At 37.4% G+C, this 26,539-nt stretch overlaps 1 protein-coding gene across 9 annotated transcripts in view; it reads left to right on the top strand.

Moving 5' to 3' along the window:
• Nrg3 (neuregulin 3) overlaps positions 1-26,539 on the top strand; it is a 1,038,176-nt gene that overhangs the window by 442,933 nt on the left and 568,704 nt on the right. For all 9 annotated transcript variants that reach the window (XM_028883033.2, XM_028883038.2, XM_028883035.2 and 6 more), the window contains exon 2: positions 22,120-22,249. In XM_028883033.2, the coding sequence (XP_028738866.1) occupies positions 22,120-22,249 (130 nt within the window). The remainder of the gene's footprint in view (positions 1-22,119; positions 22,250-26,539) is intronic.

Raw genomic sequence — 26,539 nt, forward strand, 5'->3', positions numbered from 1 at the left:
CAACCCTTCCAAGGTGATACTTCCTTTCCCTACCCACTCAACTATGGTTTCTCCTTGTTTTTTAAATAAACGTATTATGCCCATTTTGTGCTGCCTATATTCTTTTGGAAATGTGGCTTTAATACACTGTACTCAGTGACTTGAGTAATAGGCCTATTTTTGTTTTTGGTTGGCCAGAGGATTTAATTAGCCTCTAGGTAGGCTTGGCCAAATTGTTCCTGGTCCTGTTTGTACCCCTCCCCACCAACAAAATAAGAGCTAAACTTGGTCATTGCTCACTGTGCATCATAGACCTATACTTTCCTCTTTTTTCTCCTGTTTTTCTCTCTCCTTCTAGACCTGGCATTCTAGAAGAGGTTTTATAGCTTTGTAGGCTCTTTGTGAGAACAGATGCATTTCCAGGTTAAATACTATTTTTAGCAGCTTCTGACTTGCATACAAGTCTTCAGTTCTCTGATACTTTCAGAACTACATATTAACATTTCTTGATGTAGAAGACCCATGGGTCTCACATGAGCTCAGCAGTTGCTAAACTGTTCTATGAAACTGAGATTTCAGGGGGAACCATGAACAAAGAATCTCATTGCCATAAGGAGAGCAAATGGTACTCCCTAAATGTCCTTCTTGAAGTTTCACAGTTCATATTACCATATCAGAAGGTTTGAAGAGACCATGAAGAAAGGATATGTTTTAATCTAACCATTCCCCATTGAAGATCTGTCATTTTTTTCCCCTTACTCTTTTATGGCTGTATATTGAGCCATTTGTCCTTAAAACCTATTTAAAAGCTGCTTTGAAATGCAACTTGTTTCATGGAGATGGGCCAAGGTTTTACATCAAGGGAAAGAAATTACTAAAAATACATGCTTCCCGTTTTTGAAACAAGACAGCACAGGTTTGTCTTCACACTATTAGAACACTGAAAATTCAAAAATTTTTATTTCTCTGAAGGCAGGAGAAACAAAGGTGGATACTGAGGACTCTGTGTGAACCAGAGCAGACCAGCCAGAGAGTTGACCTCCATGATCTTCTCCTGGTACAGAGCCAGTGAATCCCCCAAACATGGAGGTGCCTAGCTTTGTGGGCTGTTGTTTGTCCATGAGTCAGAATGCTTCCATTTGATACATCATAACAGTGTTCTCAGGAAGCCATCTCTCACCAAAAAGGACACCTTGGGTAGAAACTTAGAGGGATCATTGATCTCTTTAAAGCCTATGAACTCATCTTTTCACAGTTAGCAAACTGTTTTGTTGTGAAATAGAATTTCAGTTGGATGTAAAATTATTCAGCTTTCACGGCTCTAATTTTTGCCTGAGACACTGTGTCAGTGTGTTTGGTACGTGCTGTGTTGAAGCCTGGAAGCCTACGCCTTACACTTATGCAGCATCGTGACACTACCAACTGCCTATTGGATACCATAGGGAGCAAGGAGCCTAGGAAGCTAATATTGCTTCTCTGGATGTGAGACACTGGATGAGACTTCTCTGTATGTGGAAGGAATGACCTTCCACAAGCAAACATCTGCACAGGACCTTTGTTGTCGTCTTGTCCATTGACCAATATTGGTTTATCTGCCCTAATAGAGATTCCAGTCTGGCCTTAGACCTAGAATTTTAGCCATGATTGATGAGGAGAGTACGTTCCTGGACAAGTCAAAATAAGTCAGATTCAGTGTTGTTTCATGCCTATACCTGAATAAGTATTGTGGAGATAGTCAATCTTCTTATCTTTAATGGCTCTGATAGGATATATTTGTAATTTTTTTGTCTCAAATATTTGAGAAGATCTTGCACAGGGGAAGAAATTGAGTTTATGGTTATACTGTTGATCAATTCTAATCTATTTGTGGTATTAAATTAGAACAGTACATATGTCTTCCCAAGAAATGGAATTTGGCAAATGGACATTTATGTTTGGTACAACATCTTTACCCTACACCCTGACCCCAAAAAGTTTTGTTTATATAGACAGCCAAATAGAAAGTGTCACTGGTAATGTTTTCAAACACAATTTTTAAGTTTTGTAAACCATACTAATATAAGGCAGAATGTCTGTTTACAAATAAGTTTTAAATTTTACAGTAATGTATAATGGAAAGAAAATACTCAGCTATGTTTATCAATCAGACATACCTCTGTTTTGAGGTCTATATTCATTTAGATGCTCTGTGATAAAGCAGAAGGAGAGAGATGCAAATCATGGTCCCTGTCCTCAAGAAGCTCATGGTTTCCCCAATGGGAGGCAGGAATGACAAAGCCCCACACAAATAGCTAGTGGGGAAGGCAGGGGGTGATGCATGCTGTAATAAGAATAGAAGCAATGTGCTGAGGAAGCAAGTGGGAGGCCCAGGTTAATATCAGTGGGGAGAGTTGGAAAAAGTACACAGCTAGACAGATTCTCAGGCTTACGGGAAAATAGATGCCATTTCAGCAGGCAAGGGTTAAAAGTGGAATGCTGGTGCATGGAGGCACTTTTGTAGACCATTCCTCGATGCTGAGAGGTAGGGTCTTTCCAAACTCTGTCATCGGCATTTACTATGCACCTTTGTAGAGTGTCTGCTCACTTGATCCGTTGGTGTGGGATTCTTTTAATTAAGTATATTATAATTTATGGATTTTACTTTCTGGGGTATCTCATATCTGCTCTGAATATGCATTAATAGATCTTTCTGAATTAAAATGCCACCACTTATCCTTAATTTTGGAATGTAGGTGGCAAAGATTTTCTTCCATTCTGTAGATTTCTTCTGCACTCAATTTTTCCATAGTTGTACAGAAACTTTATTGTTTTATTAGGTCCCACTTGCCAATTATTAGCCTTAATTCTTGGGTAAAGGGAATGCTATTTAGAAAGGCATTTCCACACCTATATTGTGTATGTTATTGCCTATCTTCTCTTCTAGCAGCTTTAGCATTTCAAGATTCAAGTGGAGGTCTTTAATCCACTTGTGGCTAATTCTAGTGCAGGGTGATAGAAGTCATTGTAGTTTAATTCTTCTACACATGGTCATCCAGTTTTTCCAGTATCATATATTGAAGATGTGGTCTTTTCTCCTGTGTATATTTATGGCCCTTTTGTCAAATATCAGGTGACTATAGTTTTGTGTTCTCATGTTTGAATATTCTATTTTAATCCATTTTCTACATGTGTGTTTTGTAAGAGTATCATATACTTTTTAATTATCTCAACTTCGTATTCTATCTTGAAGTCTAGTATGGCAATTTCCCCAGTATTTTTGTTTGTTTTTTCCAGATTGGGTTGGCTACTCAGATTTTTTTCTGATTCTATCTAGGTTGTAGAACTTCTTTTTCTATTCCTGTGAAAAGTTTTATGAGTATTTTGATTCAGATTGCATTAAATTTGTAAAGGTATGATTGTCACTGTCAAATATTTTAATTGTATGAATCCATGAACATGAGATATTTTTCTTTTTTTTAATGTCATTATCAAATCCCTTTCTTAAGAGATTCGAAGTTTTCATTGTAAAAGTCTTTAATCTCCTTGGTTAGCTTTATTTGAAAACATTTTATTTTTATATGATTATTAGTGTATCTATGATCTCTTTTTCAATGTATTTGTTTTGGCATATAAAATGACATGGACCTGAATAGCACTGATCCATGAGTATTCGAGCCATCTCTGTGGGTCATGACTCTCATACAGTCTTCCTAGACCTTGGGCATTTTTCAGTTATCTAGCTTAAAAAAACGCATATGTTCTAAAACTTGCAGTAAGTAATAAAATAAGCACTGTTTGTATAAAAGATACATGTATAAGGATCTCACAAATGATCCACCAGAAAGGTGTTTGCCACAAGTGTAGAACAAAATTATATATATATATATATATATATATATATATTATAATATATATTACATTATATTATATATATAATTTTGTGTGTGTGTATATATATATACACACACACAAACATTTCTCATAGTTCAAACACATAACCCATAAGATTGTCACCACCCCTAATCTATGTCAGAGATGGGCTAACTTTATCTATAAAGGATTCAGTGTTAAATAATTTAGGCCCTGTGGGTTGTGCGGTCTGGTATCAGAACTAGTATACTCATTATAACTCAAAAATATGCACACACTATGTCTAACTAAATTAGTTTAGCTTTTATCTAGTAAGAAGGCAGAACAGATTTAGACCATGGAATATACATGCATCAATAACTCCTATTTAACATGAGCTGAATATTATTCTGGAGGCAAACATGCTAAGACAGAGGCAGATTTTGGTAGGCGAGTAGAAGGAAAGTCCTACTATTAGCAGAGAAGAGAAGCCAGACAGGAACATAATGAATCAGTATGTCTTCCCTTTTGCAAAACATGTGATTTCTTTTTCTTTATGATAGGAAAATATTATTTTTACAGTGAAATGTAACATGCATGTCTTATACAACACATTTCTCAATATAATTTTTCATCCAGAATGTGGCACATAAAAGTGTTTTTATATCAACAACATAAATCTTTTGTCATGCTTCTGATTAAATCCTCTATTTAGGTGTGTAACTGAGTATACAATTTAAAAGAGAATATTCTGTTTCCCCCTCTGTCTCTTCATTGTTTTTTCTTCATTTTTCTTTTCTTTTCCTTTATTCCCTGTTATTGAAAAATTGTTTTTTTCATATAATATAACCTGGTTATGGTTTCCCCTCTCTCTATCCCCCTACTTTTCCCCTGCCACCCCTCCCATCCAGATTTACACCCTGTCTCTCATTAGAATATGAGCACACTTCTAAGGGAAACTAATAATATAATAAAATGTAATGTAATATGATAAAAACAACTAACAAATCAGAGTTGGACAAAAATAAAGGAAAAGAGTCCTAAGGGAAGGCACAAGAATCAGAGACCAGAGACTTGTTTGTTCACCCACTTAGGAACCCCATAGAAACACTAAACTGGAAGCCATAATATATACATAAAGAACCTGCAGTACAAAAAGAGAATATATATATATATATATATATATATATATATATATATATATATATATATATATATGAGATTTTTATAAAGGAAAAATCCTGACAAGACATTTTGAGGCAAGGATCCTCCAAAGCAGCCATTGAGTTCATTTTCTGTTGGTCATCTACTGCTGGGCATGCAGCCTACTTTTAAGAGTAGTATGTTTCCCCAGTGAGACTCCCCTGTAGGAAAATAAATTTTCATTTGCAAGTGGTTATTAATTGGAGATTGTTTCTGAGTTAGGGATAGGGGCACATGTCCACTGCTTTCAGCTCTAGGATCCCATCTAGCACAGAGTTTTATAAGCCCTGTGCATGCTGCCTCTGTGTCTATGAGTTTATATGTGCACTTAACATGTTGATTTAGAAGGCCTAGTTTTCTTCATGTCCTCCATCACTTCTTGTCTCCTACATTCTTACTTCCACAATCTTTGTGCCATCATTGCACTAGCATGACTTTGAGATAGGACACCATTGTAGATCAAAGGTTTTTCACTAATTTGGTGTTTACATTTGTACCTTGGAAACATAGAGTTTCTTTCTGAGAAAAGAGTATGTTTGTAGTTTTTAGCAAAGATGGGGAAACAACTCAAGTTAACTCATGGTGTAGAATCTTCTGCTTTCCACAAGTAGAGGTGCCTAGCCCAATTGTCATCAGAGACTTCATCCAGCAACTGATGGAAACATATACAGAGACTTTCAGCCAAATATTAGATGGATCTTGGGGAATCCTGCACAAGATGGGGAGAAAGGACTGTAGGAGTGAGAGGGGTCAAGATTACCACAAGAAAACCCACAGAATTGACTAACCTGGGCTCACAGAGGCTCACTGAACTGACAACCAAGGAGCCTAGATGGGACTGACCTAGGCCTTCTGTAAATATGCTACAGTTATGTAGCTTGGTCTCCTTGTGGAACTCCTAACAGTGGGAGCAAGGTCTATATTTGATGCTTTTGCTGGATTTTGCGAACCCATTCCTCATGCTGGGTTTTCTTGTAGAGTCTTAATACCAGGGGAGGTGCTTAATCTTACTACTACTTGGTAAGTTATGTTTTATTGATGACCATGGAAGGCCTGTCCTTTTTTGAATAGACATGGAGGAGGAGTGGATGGGTGGGTGGGACAGAGAGGAGTGGGAAGGGCATGGGAGGCAGAAGGGAGGAGAAACTGTGCTAGGAATGTAAAAGTAATTAACTTCAAAAAAAAAAAAAAAAGAAATTCACATGTGTGTCTGTACCTTGTTTAGATTTTTGGTTTAAATTTCCAAATTTCTTTACCAATACCTTTCAACAACTCTTTTATCTAGTACTTAAATTATTGAATGATCTATAGGCAGTCTAATAATAGATGCTATCTCTGTGAATAGAGAGAAAAAGAATTGGAAATAAACCAATGGATAGAGCTATTTGACTTTGGTATTAATTGCTTTTCAACAGTCACAGAAAAATGGATTAGGTTTCTTAAAATAATATTGAGTCTGAGACACAAGTCTAGGAGTATAATTTTGTCAAGAAGGCAAGAATAATTGGGAAGTATATGGCGGGCTTTTTTTTTTTTTTTTTACTCAAATGGGCTGCAAACATATAGCACAGAATTGAACCAAATTTATAGTCAGAATCTAAAATATTGTACTTTATTTACTGCTTTTTCTTCTCACTAAACTGAAAATGTAAGAGAAGGTATAGAAAATCAAGATTAAAATAAAATGATTTCCCTCTTCCTCTTATCTCCTTGCATCCGCTAATTTACTTTCTGACTTTTGATTAATTTGCCTACTCTGACATTTGATCTAACTGGTATCTTATACCACATAGCTTTGATTCTTCTTTCTTTCATTGTATATATTGTTTTCAATGTTAATTGGTACTGTAGTACAAATCAGTAATGGGGGAATCACATTTATAATGCAGTCTTCAAATATGGTGGACTATCGAGAGTTGCTTCTACTTTTTGGCTTCTACAAGTAAATCCTCCATGAGAACTCACATATAAGTATGAACATTTGGTTTTCAGTCTCTTTTTCAAGGAGTGGAATTGATGGACTTTATGGGGAATGTAGTTTGGACTGTTTTCACAAGTGCAGAGACCCACAGCTGACATTATACAGAGAGACTCTAAATTGGAGGTCACCATTAAGTCCCTCCCCTCGGATATTGGGGAGCCAAGCGGAAGACTGGGAGGAAGAACTATAGGAGTCAGAGGTCAGAGGGATAAAGGACACCAGGAGAACATGACCCACTGGATCAACTGAGCAGGGCTCACGTGGCCTCAGAGACTGAAGTGATAAGCGCAGAGCCCACCTGAATCTGCATCAAATCCTCTGCTTATTGTTTATGGTTGTTAGCTTGGTATTTCTGTGGAACTCAAAACTGGAAGCAGGTGTCTCTGATTCTTTTGCCTGCTCTCAGGATTATTTTCCTCCTATTGGGTTGTCTTGTCCAGCCTTGATCTAAGAACTTTCTCATTGTCTTATTATATCTTGTTTTGTTCTGTTTGGCTGTCATCTCTTGGAGGCTTGCTCTTTGCTTAAGAGGAATCAAATGGGTAGTGGATTGGGAAGGGGAAATGTGGTGGGGTGGAGGGAGGAGAAACTGTTGTCAGGATGTATTGTTTGATAGAAGAATCTATTTTCTTTTCTTTCCTTTTCTTTGTGTGTGGGGGTAAGATTTTTTTGGCTTACACATACTGTATCATTGTCCATCATTGAAGAAAATCAACACAAGAACTCAAGCAGGGCAGGAAGCTGGAAACAGGAACTGGAGCAGAGGCTATGGTGGAATGTTACTCACCAGGTTGCTTCTCATGGCTCAATGGTTTTTCTATACAACCCAGCACTACTTACCAAGGGGTGGCATGGCCCCCAGTGAGTCGGGCCTTCTCATATTAATCATAAATAAAGAAAATGCCCTCACAGTCATTGTCTACAGGTCAGTCTGGTGGAGTCATCTTCTCAGTTGAGATTCCCTCTGCCTAGATGACTCTAGTTTGTAGAATGCTAACCAGTACACTATCATAGATGGTTATGTTTACAAAGAGGTCATATCTTACAACCTCTCCTTACTGTATAGAAGGAAAGTCATAGTGCTCTTCTAAGCTAATTAGTAAGGAAGGGCTCACTGCTGGCTTTTATGAAAACATCAAATACTATAGACAACAGAATGAATTGTTCTAATTGGTACTGAGGGAACAATATAAGCCAAAATTCTTTGGTAAGTTAACATGTAATTTTAAATTCATTGAAACCTATGGACCAAGACAGATCTAATCAAACTAGAACTTAAACAACGCACATTCCTAGCTCATGCTTGTCCACAGGAATTTCTTATTTCTACCTAAGTCTTCATTCAAAGTGAAAGTCTACTAGTTTCTTTCTTTCTTTCTTTCTTTCTTTCTTTCTTTCTTTCTTTCTTTCTCTCTCTCTCTCTCTCTCTCTCTCTCTCTCTCTCTCTCTCTCTTTCTTTCTTTCTTTCTTTCTGAGTGTGTTTGCTTTTGTTGTTTTGTTTTGACAGGATTTCTCTATGTAGTCACAGTGTGGCCTCCAGTTCATAAATCACTGCCTGTACCTCACTCCTGTGCTAGAATTTTAGGTTGTACTGACATGCCCAAATAGCCTATTTTCCTCTGTTTCTTTTCTTTATTTTTCTTTCATGTAATATATGCCAACTGCAGTTTCCTCTCCCACAAGCCCTCCCAATTACCCCCACCCCAGCTTTCTTCTCTTGCAGATCCACACTCTCTCAGTTACCCTTTGGAAAAGAGCAGGACTCCCAGGGATATCAACCCAACATGGCATAAACATGGCATAAAAAGATACAATAAGACTGGGCACAACCTCATATCAAGGCTGGGCAAGGCAACCCAGTAGGAGGAAAAGGACTACAAGCACAGGCTAAGGAGTGAGAGACACCCACCCTCCTACTGTTAGGAATCCCACAAAAACACCAAGCTGCACAATCATAACATTTGTACAAGGACCTAATGCAGACCCATGCAAGCTTGATTTTGCCACTTCAGTCTCTGTGAACCCCTATGAAACCTGCTTAGTTGATTCTATGGGCTGTATTCTGGTGTCTTCCACCCCTGTGGTTCCTACAATTCTCCTCCCCTCCCCCTACACACTTTTCCACAGTTTCTCAGAGCTCCAAGGCAAGAGAGCTGACAGAGATCTCCAATTTGGTTCTCAGAAACTGTGGTCAGTATGTGTTGTATGAGAGAAGAATCTATTTTCAATAAAAATAATAATATTAAAATAAAAAGTAAACCATTTTAAAGTATCTCTAGTAAAAGCTTAGATCTTTAATAATTTATTGAAGTTTTTTTAAAAGCTTTTTTTTTTCCTGCAGTAACAGCACCATTTAATTGAAATGGGCATGGTAGGTATGTAAGATTGCGATCAGATTCTCCAGATTTTTCTGTTTCTTGCCATTAGGTGCTCTTGTCCATTCTAGTGGAATTGGAGGTGGCATCTCATTTGGTTTCGGCTCCCTTTTAATAAATATGAATGATTTTGAACTACTTTTCTTGGGTGTATTGACCACATGTATACATTCTTTGGAGAAAAGTCCGGGCAAACAAAAAGAGTTTTAAGAGAAAAAGCATGAACAAGATTACTGTTTAGTGGACCTCTTGAATGTATTGAGTACTTTAAATTCTAAAATGAAGAAATGATATAATAAATGAATTATGAATAATTCTGTAAAAAAAAGCTTTCTGAAGTCAAGTGGACATCTTAAGTCAACGGTCAGACAATATGCATAGATTGTGTGTGTGTGTGTGTGTGTGTGACTTATATTCTAACCCTGTATCTTTTATCTATACCTACAAACATTAACAAGGGAACAGCCACCAAGGGAATCCCTTTTCTCTATGACAAAAGTAAAACTTTAAAATATTATTTTGCAGAATAATACAGAAAAACGTTATTTCTCTTTCTAAAATCTCTGCAACAATAGAGTTAGGTGCAGTGTATGTAATGCTATTATGCTTCTGATGATAGGATTTCTGAACAGTTTCAGAGAAAATGAGAAATCCAAGGCCTATCCTATGAATATTTTTTTTTTTTATTCTTCAAAATGCTTAAGTCACAGTTAGTATCTCCAAGCAAGTGCTTAGAGGTCAACAGGGACTAGGTGTTAAGAAAATGTTTGTACATCTCCCCTACTCAGCTTGCAGCAGAACATACCTTGAGCAATTGCAGTTGCCTGGAAGTCCTGTAAAGCAGCCACATTCCTTGTTGTCTCGGGATTGGTTTTCCCCATTCCCACCCAGGAACTCATGCAGTTCTCAGCATGTTATAGTAGATACTCAATGAAAAGTTGACTTTAATTGGCATCATACAGAGACATTGAAAAATGGGATTTACAGAAGATGCTTAATAAACATCGGCTAATTTATTTAGCAAAAGAGAGGAAGCAAGAAAATAATGGGTTCTGATCACCATATAAAGCTCACTACAAGTGCATTTTCCTCTTTACTCATTTAGGTTTCGAGAAACACAGAATTATTACAGTTTAATTCATTCTATTTATTGATGTTCCAGATGTCAGTGAGTAGCAATGCTAGACTGTAATTCCATACTTCCAAAACTCCATTACTAAACACCTGATTCCAGATACAGAGATCAAAATACAGAGTCCAGTTGTGGTTCCTCTTCTGCTTAAAATAAGATCCACACTATCTCTAAGAAAGAGAATATGGCAGCTGAAACTGAGATTGTCAAGGAAGTGGAATGATATAGCAGGTGTCTTATATGAAGAGATTTGAAGAAAAATGTAATTGTCTCATAACCTGATGGCATATCCCAAAGACTTGTATATTGTCAAAATGATAAATGGCTCACTGATTGTGTGAATGCCATTCTGTTTCAAATAAATGTAGTAGCATTTTATGAGTTTACATGATACTTTTCCAGTAATTTTTAGTAACAATTTTCTTCTCTCTTTCTCTCTCCTCACCTTCTCTCTTCTTCCCTCTTTTCTATATGGAAGTGCTCTATTCACTCATACTTAGTGTGCTTTTGACTTTTAGTGTATTTATTGCATCCCTTTATATCTTTTGATCCTAACACTTCAAGTATATGCTTGCATTTCCTCTGCTGCCTCTTTTTGCATTTCTTTACTTTCCATGTGCACCTAGCGATATGCTATCTGTCTTGGGGATTCGAGACAGCTTGAAGATGTTCATGTACTTGATCAACTGTTGGCTATTTAGAGGCCTTTAGTATGATTTTTCACCTATTTTTTGCTTGTTTGTTTTTTTTTTATTTGTTTTGGTTTTGTATGCAGCTGAAATGCATATTCTCCAAGGTATCCTTGACAGTTTCTTTGGAAACTCTTCCTTTTTGTCTTTTCTTCATGCTGTAATTTGTAGACAAACCTCCACGACTTTTCCTACTTCCATGATACTAATTTAGTTAGCAAAGGCAGAGAGCCTCCTTCCATGTGAACCACAGTGCCTATGCCCTCTTCATGTCCCACATACTGAAAGTGGAGCTCACATTTCTGAACACTCAAAATAGAAGTTGTGACTACTCAGAGGGAAACTAAGATTTTTAAATAAAGTGAATATTTCACTTTTATGCAAAATTTAGAGAATGATGTAAATGTTTAGACATTATTTCTAAGCCACAAGAGAATGAAAAGACATTTTAAAAAGAAAAATGAATAGAGTTTCTTGAAACCTGCTACTTTCTGTTTTAATTTTCAACCCACCTACCTCTTCTACTCCCTACCACTGTGTCAGTCTGTTCTTCAAAGGTGGGTGCTGGGAGGTAAGGGAATACAGACAAATGGGTTGCAGAGGATAGTGTTTTCTGACTGCTGATAACATTTACTTACAGCAGAATTGTGAGAGTATTTGGCAAGGTGAGACTCAGATATTTATGCTTTAAATACATTCAACCCTTGGTAAAATAAGCCTGTGAATATTAAAGAGATTTGTAGAACTTTATTTTTATTGATAAGCTATATACAAAATCCTAAGAATAGTGCATGATTCTTCCATGCTCCAATTCTTTCTCTTGAAATGAAGGAAATATTTACATCTGATAAATGAGTTTATTCCAAGTATTGTTAGTCCATGTGGACTTCAATAATCTATTATCTCAATCCATCTCATTTGAAGTCCTAAAACTGACTGTGCTAACTGAATGAAAAAAGAAAGAAAGAGAGAGAGAGAGAGGAGAAAAAAGAGAGAAGAGAAGAGAAGAGAAGAGAAGAGAAGAAAAAAGAAAAGAGAAGGACATGATTGCTTCTAGGTATGGTGGAAGACAAAGTTCCTTGTAGATAAAAGGGAAAATGTAGACAGAGACAGGGACATCTGGGAAAGTCCAGAGTGGACATGATCACGCTGAGCTGTGCAATGTAGGGGGAAGGGGAAGGTAAGGGAGAGGGAAGAGATAGGAACCAGGTGCAACAGCCAGGAGGCCAAAGGTACAAAAAGAGCTGGGTAACTGTGGTGATATTGTGTCCCCCAATATATTGTGCACTCTAATAAACTTATCTGGGGTCAGAGAACAGAACAGCCACTAGATAGACATAGAGGTCAGAAAATTGTGGCACACACACCTTTAATCCTTACACTTGGGAGGCAGAGATCCATCTGGATTTCTGTGAGTACAAGTCCACACTGGAAACAGCCAGGCATGGTGACACACATACCTTTAATCCCAGCATTTGAGAATTTATATCTTGCTTGGGAAAGACACACAAAGGAAGTAATGGCAGGAAGCAGAAAGGTATATAAGGCGTGAGGACCAAGAACTAGGGGCTTTTAAGCTTTTAGGCTTTTAGCAGCAGTTCAGCTGAGATCCATTTGGATGAAGACTCAGAGGTTTCATTTTGAGGAAACAATATCAGCTGAGAAGTTGGCAAGGTGCGATTAGCTGTGGCTTGTTCTGCTTCTCTGATCTTTCATCATTCACCCCAATACCTGGCTCTGGGTTTGTTTTTATTAATAAGACATTTTAAGATTCATGTTACAGGTAACCAAAATGACTGGGTTCTATAGGGAAGAGCCTCTGCTGACAGAGGCAGCCCAGGTCCTGGACTAAAGAGTTCAGGGTAGAGGACAGGCTATGCCATCCATACATTGCAACAGATAGGGATTGAGAGAGAGTGGGACAACCTGGAAGCCAGGTCCACTTTGACATGTTAAATAGGCACCTCAGCTGTTCGCCCCAGGTTTGAAACTTAACACTAATGACAGATGAAGATCATGAAAATCCCTAGAGGTCACATGTCTCATTAATTATAAACATTGTTAAAATAGTGCAGTGATTATGTTCTAGCTGGTAAGTAGACACTGTTAAAACTCTCTGAGTAATGTCTGTCGCCATACCACCATGGGTACCTGTCCCGAAAGTCCCAGAAGTCATCTGCATTAATCTGGAAATCAAAGAGTTAACACTCGGAAGCACTGTGGGCTATAGAATCCTGTAACTTTACAAACACACAGATTAATTCTAGTTATATCTATCATGCCCATACCACATATTAAGTTGTTTTGATATCCTCTGTATTAAAATAATATAAGTAATTTTAAACTGGGGAAGTTCTTGAATCAACAAATACAAATATGTTTATAAAGATGAAATTATTTATTTTCAATGGCATCTGCCACATCAAATAAAATAAAAAATAACTCAATTATTATCCAACCTCAGGTACATACATTCACATACACACAAAAAAACACACACACACACACATAATTGCACTCTGAAAGCATTTTTTTATGCTGATATGGAGCTATATGGTAATATCTACCTTATATTGAAAGTAGGTATCAGAGAGCTATGAAACTGTAATGTTAGGATACTCATTGTCATTCCAATACTTGCCCTCAGAAACCAGGCAATGCTCATGTATTTGGTGTTAGACCCTGAGAGAAATTAAGAGGATGGGGAGATGATCTTGAGAGGTCCAGGCCTCACCAACCAACTTGGGAAGTTGAGAGAATAGTCACATAAGCAATCACATTGCAGTTCTGTGTGATTGTGAGACTCTAGTAAGGTGGATTCTAAAAAGATCTTCTAACCTGGGAGGTGCTGGAAGACTTTAGCAAGCTTATCTTTTGCAGAGATTTTAGTGTGAATAATTTGTCTTAGAGTAGCTTGCTTGTGTGCAGGCAGCCCTGAAAAGGGTCTCAATCCAGATGAGAAGAGATAGAAAAACACGGCATATCCAAAAGATCAGAGGCAAATTACCAGTGGTTGATGATTGCCTGTGGAGAATCAAAAGGGGAGTTCCCCTAGGATTCTGGAATCATAGTGGGATCAATGCTGTCAGATTAGAGGAATCTCATATCCTGAAGGATGATCCCTTTGAAAGGCAAGAGTCAAGTTTTCTATAGATTATTCTTGTGGGGCTTTGCAGGTGACTATCAAGATGAAAGGTGTGTAGGCAGGAACTTTGAGAAACTCCTGGGCTAAAGGTAAACTGTTGTTAGCCACTGACATGTAGATGGTAATAAATTAGGTCATCAAGATCACCTATTGCTCAGGGTGCAGGAAGCATGACAATCACTTGAGGAACTTATGAAAGCACCACTCAGGATCCAACCCCATTGCTTCCAATGCTGTTGAGTCTAGGATGGATCCCATGAGTTTCTGTGTCTAACACAGTAGCCTGCAGGTGACTCAAATAATTCTGGTTTGAAAACCACACCGGGAGTAGACAAGCCCTGGAGAATAAATAGAAGAAAGAACAGAAATAAAATCCTGGCCAGTGGGAAGCAATATTGTAAAGCATGTCAAACTGCATTCACTGAATCCAGAAGTTATCAGATAAGAACAATGAAGCCTGTAGCCAAGGACACAATCCGTCAGGTGTCCATACTGCATTCAGCAAATGAGGAAAGAATAAGCCTCAAGATCAACAATGCACAGTGTTATCTGATAGATGATTGATCGCTAACAATTCTGAGTATGCTTTAGAAGTGATTTGGAGACCAGTATTTAATAATCCAGAATTTAATATTGAATAGATGAGACACCAAAAATCAAGGAGAACAGGGATGTCAAGAATATACGGCAGCATGGAAGCTGGTGAACAGCCCAGTCACAAAGGCCAACAAGGTGAAGAGACTAAAACAACATGAGAAAATGAAAGCTAAGCTATCATCTGCTTTTGAGTTAGTGGGAAACATAGCATGGGTCTTTCAGGAACCTGATTTGAAGAGAAGAAATAGTGTTAGGGAAGAATAAACACAGACTGCAAGGGTATCAATGACAGTCACTACTATTACCATCATGGCAGAAGCAGTTTGTATAGATGTGTATAGTTTGTATAGGTGTTGGTGTACAGGAAGAATGATAAATACTGGCTTTCATGATAAATTTTCCAGTTAGAAAATAAATGTATTGCCACCAAACATGATATGCCCATGTAGGTTTATTTAAGCTCGAACAGAAGTAGTTTTCTTTTCCTTTCTCTTTCCTTCTCCTTCTTTCCTCCCTCCATCCCCCATTCTCTGTATGTGTATCTCTGCCTGCCTTCTTTCCTTTTTTTTTCTTTCTTTAATATTTTTTGATAGAACCTCCCAGTATAGTCCCAGGCTGGTCTTAAATATACAATCTATCTGCTTCACCATCTGGAATGGTGGGATTACAGGTATGCCCCATGATACACAACTCTTGGGACAGGGTTTAAAAGTAGTCTTTCTAGCTGGAAGGTAGTAGGTATGTCATGCAAATTTAAAAGGGGGGGTCTTTCTGCATTTGCTGTGAGAATGGTGAGAATGTGAGAATGCTGTGAGATTTTAAGATACACCAAGAACCTTAAATCCTTTCAACAGTCTTGTCACTCCATTGGACCTCAATATGTTATGCACAGCATTCCCATTTTCCCTACACTAGCAAAGTGAACAATTGTCTGATCTCTCATGGTAGGGGGAAAAAGCTATCTTTGCCTCTTTCCAGCTGAGAAGTGGTGTGTTTTCCTTTCAAACAACGCTGTACTAAATATTTTATAAATCAATCTCATACCAATGTTTCTTCATGGGTGCCAAATAAGTAGTAGATTCAACAGGGAATTTTAATATATGGAGCAGATTTCACTTACACTGCTGCCCTGGAAAAGGTTGCCAGAGAAAAAGACCATATGCAAATCACTTGTCTCACCTTCAAGGTATTTTAAACCATTGGGATTGTTCATTACAGTTTTAACTTCATTTTAGAGAACTGTCAAGTTGTGAGCTATCAGAGAGAAGTGGAAAACTTCATGACGAAACTGTCATTTGCCAGCCAGGAGTGTGAAAGATCTATCCAGTCTTCTCTTTACTCCATTACTTTCTTCTTCAGGTGATCTTGCTAGAATTCCTGTTCCTCTGACAGTTAAATAACACACATTCAGCACAGGGTTCCTGTGCTGATCTTCTGGGATGCCCTCAGAAACAGCAGCAGCTCAAACTAAGCTCTATTCTTCCTTGACTGTCTACTGCAATTATTACCTGTAATAGCCAATTTCACATTCTTCTTCTTGCAACAGAACTGTGGGTTCCCACAGTGTATGCAGTATTGTGTTTGGAGCATAGAAACCCTCCCAAAGTGACACTCAAGTTCAACTCAGTACTTAAAGGGAAAAGGAGCCATTTTCTTAGTCATTAATAAATTAACTTTCATTGCAAAAATCTGCAGGGATTCCTGTCTTCCAGCCATAGATTTTCTCCCCATTTTGCCTTTAATGAATTAACTACTACTACTTCCTACAGTGTGTTTAATTACTGTGCTGATTGCTTACTATGTATGCTACATGAAGTGGAAAGAATACAAAAGTGCAAAAAAAAAAAAAAATCTCTGTGACCTCCTTGGGGAGAGAGATCAAAACCCAATAAAAATAAGAAAACTCATTAAACCACATGGAACAAGTGCCAGATGAGTGGTCCAGATAATTGCCCAGCCCCTGTGGTCAGGTTCCTCAATCACCAACCTGCCTTCTTTCCCTGAGCCCTTGGCCTGTTGTCTTTATACTTGGAAGACCTTAGCACATTTTTAAGCCTTTATCCTTCCTCTGCCCTCCATGATCTTCTGTCTTAAAATCCTTTCCTAATTTTACTTTTGTTTTGATTTCTTCACCTTTGCCCTCCATCCCATAGAATTAACTTTACTTTTATGAAATTCTTTGTGCTTTACCTAAATTTTAAGTTGCTTCTATGTTTTTTGTTGTAGTCACTGTTGATAAATGTGGGTCTCTTTCTACATTGCCCATGCTATCTTTAAATTTTGTCTTTCTTCCTGCCTCAGACTCCATAGAGTTACTGTTTAGGACAACTGGCTTGCATCACCATACCCGTCTCCTAAGTTGTTTTCCAGGTGCTTCTTGAGACTAAACTTTAATTGTCTAGATATTTTACGAGTTTGTTTATTTCTATTTGTTTATTTTATTTAGGTGCATGTGTGTGTGTGTGCCTGATTTGTCTGTGAGTACCGTCTGTGACTGGTGCTTGAGAAAGCCAGAAAAGGGTATTGGAGACCCTGGTACTGAAGCTATAGACAGAGTGAGCCTCCATGTGTGTTTTGGGAACCAAACAGGTTCTCTGCAAGAGTGGCAAGTATTCTTAACCACAGAGCCATTTATCTAGCCCTTGAGTTTATTTCTTATAATGACAAAAAAAAAATGAAATCACACTTTTCAACATAAACATAGAAAAATGCTCAAGTGTAAATATATGTATCAACCTGCAAACATGTGCTGTGTGCATGTTGTTGTCAAGCCATCCATGAAATCAGATCAGAGGGGTGTAAACCTACTGTGCTCAAGAGCTCTCAGTCCTGACATGTATGATACTCATAAACAGATACGAAATGAGAAAGGGCTATCTAATAATGTGCCTCTATTGAGTATGACCCTATGGAAGATCTTTTAAAGAAAAGTGGTGTTCGTTGGAGTATTGATTTACCAAGTCCTCCACCTATATAGCAAAAAAAAAACTATAAATAAATATAGCATAATTTTTTGTTAAAATTGCCAAATAACATGTTTCTAAAAATAAATTTGGTTAAGTACATGCCAAAATTATAGCACACACTTTATAGTCAGCTTAGTGTATTGGATTATATTAATGGTGCTGCAATTTTAAAAAACATAAATACGTCCCAAAAGTATTGGCTGAGTTTATAGGTGAGAATGTGCTATCTGCTAGCTGATGCAACCCAAGAATTTAATTTTAAAAAACTGAAGATAGATCTCATCTGTTGTAGTACCTTAGGGCGCAGAGACAATATAATGAATGGTATGTGATAGTTGATTTTTATTTTATGTTCTATATAATGGGTTCTGTAATGATTTTTGTTAAATATTAAACACACAGACAGATATGTATACATACTTATAAACAGATTTACCAATTTTAGTGGTGTTATCCACAATGCCTACTGCTTTATGCTAGGCAAATATTTGGTTATAAATTATGGAAAGTGGGACTAATGGTTGCTTTGGTATTATGTATGTTACTTATTTAACATAAGATTAGGTGGGTGGTTGTCAAGTTCATATAGCAGTATGATCTTGAAACCTGTCAGTCTGTTTTTGGCATGATTACTTTAAGAACAAACTTCTACTTTATGAGGCATATGTCTTAACCTTGTCCCCAAGTCCTGTGCTTTGCAGTGAGTAGTAAAATATGAATATCACAGCAAAATGCTTGGGTAAATGCTGATATTTTAAACTTACTGGTAATTTCAGTTGATTTACTAACAGAAGTAGCCAATCCAGTACTCTCTCATGGTCCATCACATGAAGCTCTACAAAATAATCAAAATGTTCATTTGGAAAACAGTTAAAGTACTTGAAATTAATGCTGTGATTCTTCAAGCTATGAGTGTAGATGGTTCAAGTACATGCTAAATCTGTGTTCGCTACCTCTTATACCCAGGACGTTTTCAGAGCCACTTCCTGGGGTCTCTGATCCTCTGTAATGTGCTGACAGATGATTCCCACTGTGACAGCAATGTAATTGGTAGAATTGTATGGGAACCCCAGGAGACAGCAATTGTCAGATGGAAATTAATTGATTGTAATTGCTTTGCCATTGTATTGCACTCTGAGTCTGTAGCTTGTTAAAACCACTGATTATAAAAATAAGGATCTTACTTTTTCTGCTGTAGGTTATGTTAATGAAAGGCTGCTCTTAGAGAAATGATCAGTGAATATCAATCAATGGGTAATAAGAAATTAAAGGAGAAGTTAAGTAGCCATTCATGAATTAGCAGCATACTTCAGCAGTTGGGGAAGCCATCGACTGTTCAATGTTTTATACTGAACTTTCTGCTTGGAATGCCTGCATGTCAACTATTTCCCATAAAAAGCAAGGTGGATTCTGTATGACTATATAGTGCATACTGACCTAAATAACAGATCTTTGACCTAGGGAGGATTTAGAAAACAGAATGTGTCTGTTTAGCAGAGCCTTTATCTTGTGGGGAGTCATAACAGGAAGTTATCTTAAAACAGAAAAACAGTTCCCATTGTCCTTTTTGTTTGTTTGTTTGTTTGTGTTTTTGGAGACAGGGTTTTTCTGTTGAGTTTTGGTGCCTGTCCTGCATCTTGCTCTGTGTACCAGGCTGTCCTAGAACTAACAGAGATCCACCTGGATCTGCCTCCTGAGTGCTGGGATTAAAGGCATGTGCCACCACCACCTGGCCCATTGTCCTGTTTCTAATATCTACCCGTAACATATGAGTCTTCAGAGTGAAGACTCTGAAGTCATCATATTGAAATATCCGTCAATACTGAAATGTACCAACACTATTCCTCCTTGTGAAATCATACCTATTTCTTTTTGTTCTTAGAGATACAATAATTATTAGTATCATTGTAATGAGGTCATTAGTGATCTTATCTTTCATTCATGATATTTGATTGATTTGTGATGTTAGTGAGGTCATAGTTATTGTCTATATTTTACTGAGTACCAGTTATTCTGATTAGGGCTCAACACTTGCCCACCAGGAAGTCATGGAATTAAAGAATGGGTGGATTTTGGAGTGAAATCTTGCAGTACAAAACCTTGTGACTAACCTACATCCTTGCAAAGGAAATTCAACAATATTAAATGCTAAATAACTTATTCATCTTTTACTTATAAAAAACATATTTTCTTGGCTATTGAAGTGAAATTGCTGTTAATGCTTCAGCTTCTTAAAATCTGCAACCAAAAACAATGTGCAGATGAAGCAGTGGAGTCATATATTTAGGGCTTGTTTAGTATTTGGGATGCAGATATACATGTATAGCTTAGTGAAAAATATAAGTAACTATGATTTAAAAGTACATGTTTAAAGGAATTCTGAAAATCACAATTATTTTTACCATTAAATATTTTCTATCATTATTCTTCACATATGACTGTAGTGGGTAGCCATTCCAGCTTGGTTCTGGAAGTTCCAACCCCCATTGAGACTCTGGCAACTGTCACGCCTACGAGGCGGGGCGAGGGGAGGCGCCTGGGGACCCAAGAGCTGGATGGGCCAGCGCTTGCACTGGGCGCTCTCTCGGTGCCGGGACGCTGACCAGTGCAGATTAACTGTGTAGAGCTCCGGAGAACACTGCTGGACTGCATTACACCTTCCCCAGACCCTGTGACCTACCCATTACTTAATTTGTGAGTTACGCCATTAAATAAATATCCTTTTAACTACGTGGAGTGGCCAAAATAATTTCTCCAATATATGACTGACTTCCAGAATTTGGAGCATTGACATTTTAATTACAGAATGAAATGGGAATGTGAAAAAAATTACAGCTATTGGGCAATTATAGCTATTAGCAGTGCACTCCCAAACTGGCATGCATCTCCACATAACTATCAGGATATATATTGATCAAGTGTTTAGTAACATTTGGCAAAAATAAAGGGAATGAATGTTATGTTGTTTCAATCTTTCATACAGCATGTTAGTTAAAAATGAACTGAACCAAAGTTGTTGTACTGTATTTGACTGTATTCCGCTCTTGCTGTTATGTGTGCTCTAGGGGTAATTCCTAGAGTGGTGGTTCTCAATTTGTGGGTCATGACCCCCTTGTGGTCTCTTATTAGATACCCTGCATATCAGATATTTATTTTACAATTTATTATGGTAGCAAAGTTACAGTTATGAAGAAGTAAAGATATAATTTTTGGTTGGTGTTTACCACAACATGAGTAACTATATTAAAGAGTAGCAGTATTAGGAAAATTGAGAACTGCTGTCCCAGAGTGACTCCACTGTTAAAATGTAGTGGGAGGGTATCATTGGTCCCCAGACATTCATTTGATTCTGACTGGATGTTCAAGCTCTTACCTATAATGATTCAGTGTTTGCATCTCCTATGCACTCCTTCCTACATAATTTATTGTCCAGCACTAATGATGCAGAGTATAATACAAATGCTGTTTAAATAGATGCCATTGGCTCTTGTTTAAGGAACAGTGGTGAGGGAACATGTATGAACATATACTATTTATTTGTTTGGTGGTTTAGCTGTCATAGAACTTGCTTTGAAGACCAGGATGGCCTTGAACTCACAAAGATCAGCCTACCTCTGCCTCCTGAGTGCTAGGATTAAAGACCCATGCTGGAATGTTCTGCTACAATTTTGATTTTGTGTGCAGTGTTGAGAAGTGAATCCAGGACCTTGAAAAACTAGGAATGCTTTAGCTATTTCAGCCTTTGGGGTTTTTTTTTTATTTGTTTTGTTTTTGTTTTTGTTTTTGTTTTTTTGTTGTTGTTGTTATTGTTGTTTTCCAAAGAAAGGCAATACTATACAACTTAGCCTATCTTTGAATTCTTTATGTAGCATAGGCCTTCGTTGAACTCATGATCCTCTGGCCTCCACCTATGGGTTGCTTGCAATATAGATGAGCTTCTTTCTGCTTACTCTCAAGTTATTTTCTCTGAATATTTTTCTTTTTTTCTTAGTTGAATACCATGATACAGAGCCTTTATAAATGGAGGGCTGACTATAAGACAACTGAATATAGTAGTTTAATTCAGCTGTGTAGGTTAGTTTCATTGAAGATTGGTGCTATCTGTCTCTAATCCCCCTGATATTGCCTTTGCATAGTCCTGGACTCACAAGTCCAGCTAATGATAGAAGTGGTCTACAGTATAATACATGTCAACAGCATTTCCCTCTTTTCTCTCCTCTTCAGATACTACGACATACTCCACTCAACGATCTGAGCACTTCAAACCCTGCCGAGACAAGGACCTAGCATACTGTCTCAATGATGGCGAGTGCTTTGTGATTGAGACCTTGACAGGATCCCATAAACACTGTCGGTAAGCCCCTTCAACAGATAGAACAAAGAGTAGACCCTCATTGAGGACAAGAAGTAGAGGGTGGTAGCCAGCATTGACAATACAGTGTCTGGGTGTGTACAGAGCAGCTGTTTTAGTGGAGAAATTGATATGGCAAGTAACAAGGCTCATACCTTGTTACTGTTTGAGGAAGAAACAATAGAAATAAGATAGATGTGGCTATGTTTTGCCTAACAGGTCAAAGAAAATTTACTTCATATCTGCCAGTTTAATGAAAGTGATTATTTATTTTCCAAAGCTTGTATTTATGACATGAGACCCAAGCTTATATTCTGTCACTCAGAAACAATTCTTTCCTCAGAATTAATCCTTCCTTACTAATCTAAGATCTTCAATAAGAGACACAGACTGCTCATCTTAGAGAATCTTGGTGTTCAATGTGAAGCAAATCCCAGAGACTGCACCTATGTCCAAAGAGAGCTGGGTTTTATTATGATTTTGCTGCACTTATTAATTTCAGGCATTTTTGAAAATACCTGTGATGAGAAACTGTTCCCCAGCAAGATGTTGTAAATGAAATGATTGTCCTGCTTGGACCCAGGTAGAGAACCACTTAAGAGAAATTCTCAGTAGATTCAGGAAGGTGTTTAATTGGTTTTCAGAGAGACCGGTTTGTACAACTGCTAAAAATACAAGCAAAGGGGATATAAACAGTGGACTCCTAGACACTGCCACTTTAAGGCTCAATAGAAGAATCAAATTAGCATTCAAAAGTTATTTCCCACCATGCTTTTATTTCCCGCACTACCCTTGTAATTTGTTTTTCCTTGCAATTGTACATGCTTCAGTGACCATATGTAACCACAAACCTTCCCTTTCTTTTATTTACTCTCCTCATCTGACACAGTTATTAAATTAATTATGCTGAATCACAAAGCATGGAAAATTGTGACTTTTTCTCTATACTGCTTTATAAAACTTTATCCTCATGTTGTTTTATTAAGATGACTCAGAAAAATGTATCTTTTAGTGGTGAGATCAGAATGTGACATCAAATCTGGCTTGCTTCACAAGCAACCAGGAGTCCATGAAGAGGATTTGTGGCCACTGTGGACAGAGATATAGGTGTGAAAGGACTGATGAATGTTGGTAGAGTTTCTCTGTCCTATATCAGGGTAAGGAGAAGGCAATGTTTCTTTACCTATGACATGGAACTTTAATGTGGTTTAGCCCTTTCTGTTACATACCTGCTTTTCTGTCTTCTGAATTTACCCCAATTTAAAATTTTTTATTTTATTTCTAAAAACCTGAGTGGGAAATGAAGGAAAGTATGGATAGTTCCATCCCACACTTTTTCTGTATTTGTTATGCCTCTGAGAATGCTGGCAAGTCGTATATAAGTGATCTTAATTTCTAAAGGGAAAAACATATGGGCACCCTTTTCAGAGCCTTGTTTGTGTCTAAGGTCTTTTAGTCACTCAGCCAAGTGTTAAAGTTACCTTAGTCCACACAGTTAGGTCATGGTGTGAAAATTCTTAGTAGGATTGGTGGCATGATTTGTTATTAGACATCATATGCTGGAGGCATAGTCCTCCATGTGTTGATATTGTGGTGATGGCTTTGAAGAGTCAGAGACTAGTGGAAGGTAATTAGGTCATAGATGTTCCACCCTTATGAACAGATTAACATTATCTCCTAAGAGTGTGTCAAAGTCAGTAAGACAGGATATGTTTCCTAAGGAGCATGTTATCATGAATAACATGACCCAGTTTTTCCCTATCTCTTAGTAATGGTTACATGTGCACTGTTTTATCTATGACTAGTTTCTTCTTTGTTTCTCTGCCACAGTGTGATACAATGCTATACTGGCAACATGATGTCTATGTTCCTAGTCACTAGAATAATAAGCCAAATTCACTTCCTTATTTTACATGTTGTTTAGCCCCACTTACCTTGTTATTAATAGCAATACAAAATAAAGCAAGGCATCAGACAGTCAATTAAAGCTGACCTCCTTATCCACTGAAGGAGAGATGAATTAGAAGAATCAGCTAATAAGGCAACTTTCTTTGATGGGTTTTACCACAAAGATGGATCAGATCTAACTCAACCAATGTGTGCCAGTATGAGTCATCTGTTCTAAAATTGAATATACAGAAAAGGACAGAATGATTCAAAGCCCTTTCAAACATATGGTCTCACTAATTCCTTAAGTCTATGAATTTATTAGTCTTCATTTTAATTTTTTGTATTTTAGGTATATCAGTTGTAGAAATTATTGGGGCTCACTGTGGCCTTTCCACATATGCATGCATTGTTCAGCTGTCATGTTCACTCCCCAGGACCTTTCCCTATTCCTAAATTTCTCTTCAGTTTTGTTCCCTATTCTTCCACATCTCTCCTGCCTCTAACGTATATTACTTCATTCCGTACTTCTATGTTGTATTAATTTTCTAGGATTGCTAACACCAAGAGTGGCAGACCATATAGTTTAGCAACTGAAATCTGTTGTCTCCCAATTAGACACATTAGAGGTCAATGATCAAGATGACATTGGGTTTGGTTTCTTTTGAGGACTCTTGACTTAGACTATGTGGCACAGCTTCTTTCTGTGTCTTGTCATTGTGTTCCTTCTGTAGACATCTGAGTTCATATCTCTTCTTCTTGTGTGAATACCAGTCATAATGGATTACATTCCACCCTGTGAATTCTTCCTAACTTCATTCTGGTTTGGAAAATAGGATAGATTGCTTGCCTCACACACTTAAGTCCTGGGATGGTTGCTCCTGAGGTTGCCAGAAAACAAACAAACAAACAAAAAACAAATAAGCAAATATAATCCTTAAGTAAAGAATTTTTCCACATGCATGCTCACACTCTGAGATATTGGAAATCAATAGCTCACTACAGGGATTTATTGAAACCCTGTTTAACCCACAACAGCAGGTCTCATGTTTGGAAAAGGAATCTTTATTCATACATGTGTATGTCTAAATTTTGTATCTCATACCATTGGAAATGCATCAATGTCTTAACTAGAAGGATGTGTAATACTTGGGCCCTCTGTCTTCATGTTTCTTACATATTTTGGTTCTGACAACCTATTATTTAACATAGAGTGACAACAAAGCTAATCGTGACAAAAGACCAGCTGTGTGCAGAATTGGAACTCAAGTATGTTAGTAGACACCTAGTCTATAAATTTCTTACTAGTATAAATAAGTCACACATCACACATGCCTGCTATTCATCTCCCAGGTCTTGTCGTGAATATCACACATCATACTTGGCTGCTATTTATCTCTCAAGAGTTCTATGAATCAAAAGCACATATTTGTTCCTGCATCAGCTACTCTTAAACTTTCCGAGGCAGTTATTAATACTATGCCATTTGTGTAGTACTCTATTTAAGTAGTAGTATGTTTCATTCACTCTTCCCCTATTTGGCAAATGTGTATTGGATGTCTTCTATCACTAATACTGAATAAATACATACAGAAATGAATTTAAGAATTACATAGCACTGCAATTTGTGATGTGTTTGCAAAAGTAGTGACTGGCATGACACTCGTGGCAGATTTAGTATGTATTAATTACTGGAAAATGTTCCAAGTAAAATAAGACCACATTTAAGGTATTGTACAACAATATAAAGACATGTATATGTATCAACTTGCTATGATGTTTTACAGTTACAAAATACTATAAATCAAAATCTGAGATAAATTATGATGATGTTTTCTTGACATTCTTTGTCTAAAGTCGCAATGCTATAACAAACGTCACCATCTATTTTTCCTTGCTATGAGAAATAACTGTGCTCTGGCATAGACCTCTTTTGTTAACACAATTAGTAACAAAGCTTCCAGTAGAGATTCAAAGAATACTTCATCAAACACAAAAGTGTTCATTCAGAGCTCTATGTGGTGACACATGCCTATAATCCCAGCACTCCAGAGTCAAAAGCAGAAGGATCTCTGTGAGTTCTAGGTCACCCTGGTCTACATAGCCACATCCAAGATTACACAGTGAGATTTTGTCTGAAAAAGTAAACAAGAACAAAACAAAAAAGTGTTTGATAAGGAAAGCATGAGGAAAGATCAGTATGGAAATCAAGAGGGGCAGATTGCTCAATAAATGGTGCTCAGGCAAACCAAACCCAAAGCATATGTTTTTTCCTTATTTCGTACATAAACAGTTATCCTCCGTGATGATGAAAGTTAATGAATTAAGTAAGCGAATGAAACCTACAGAAAACAAATAAGCTTGCATATTTATTTAAGTCAGCAACTGTAAGGACATTTCAAACAA

Source organism: Peromyscus leucopus, chromosome 9 (assembly GCF_004664715.2).
Source record: "Peromyscus leucopus breed LL Stock chromosome 9, UCI_PerLeu_2.1, whole genome shotgun sequence".
NCBI classification, from domain to species: Eukaryota; Metazoa; Chordata; class Mammalia; order Rodentia; family Cricetidae; genus Peromyscus; species Peromyscus leucopus.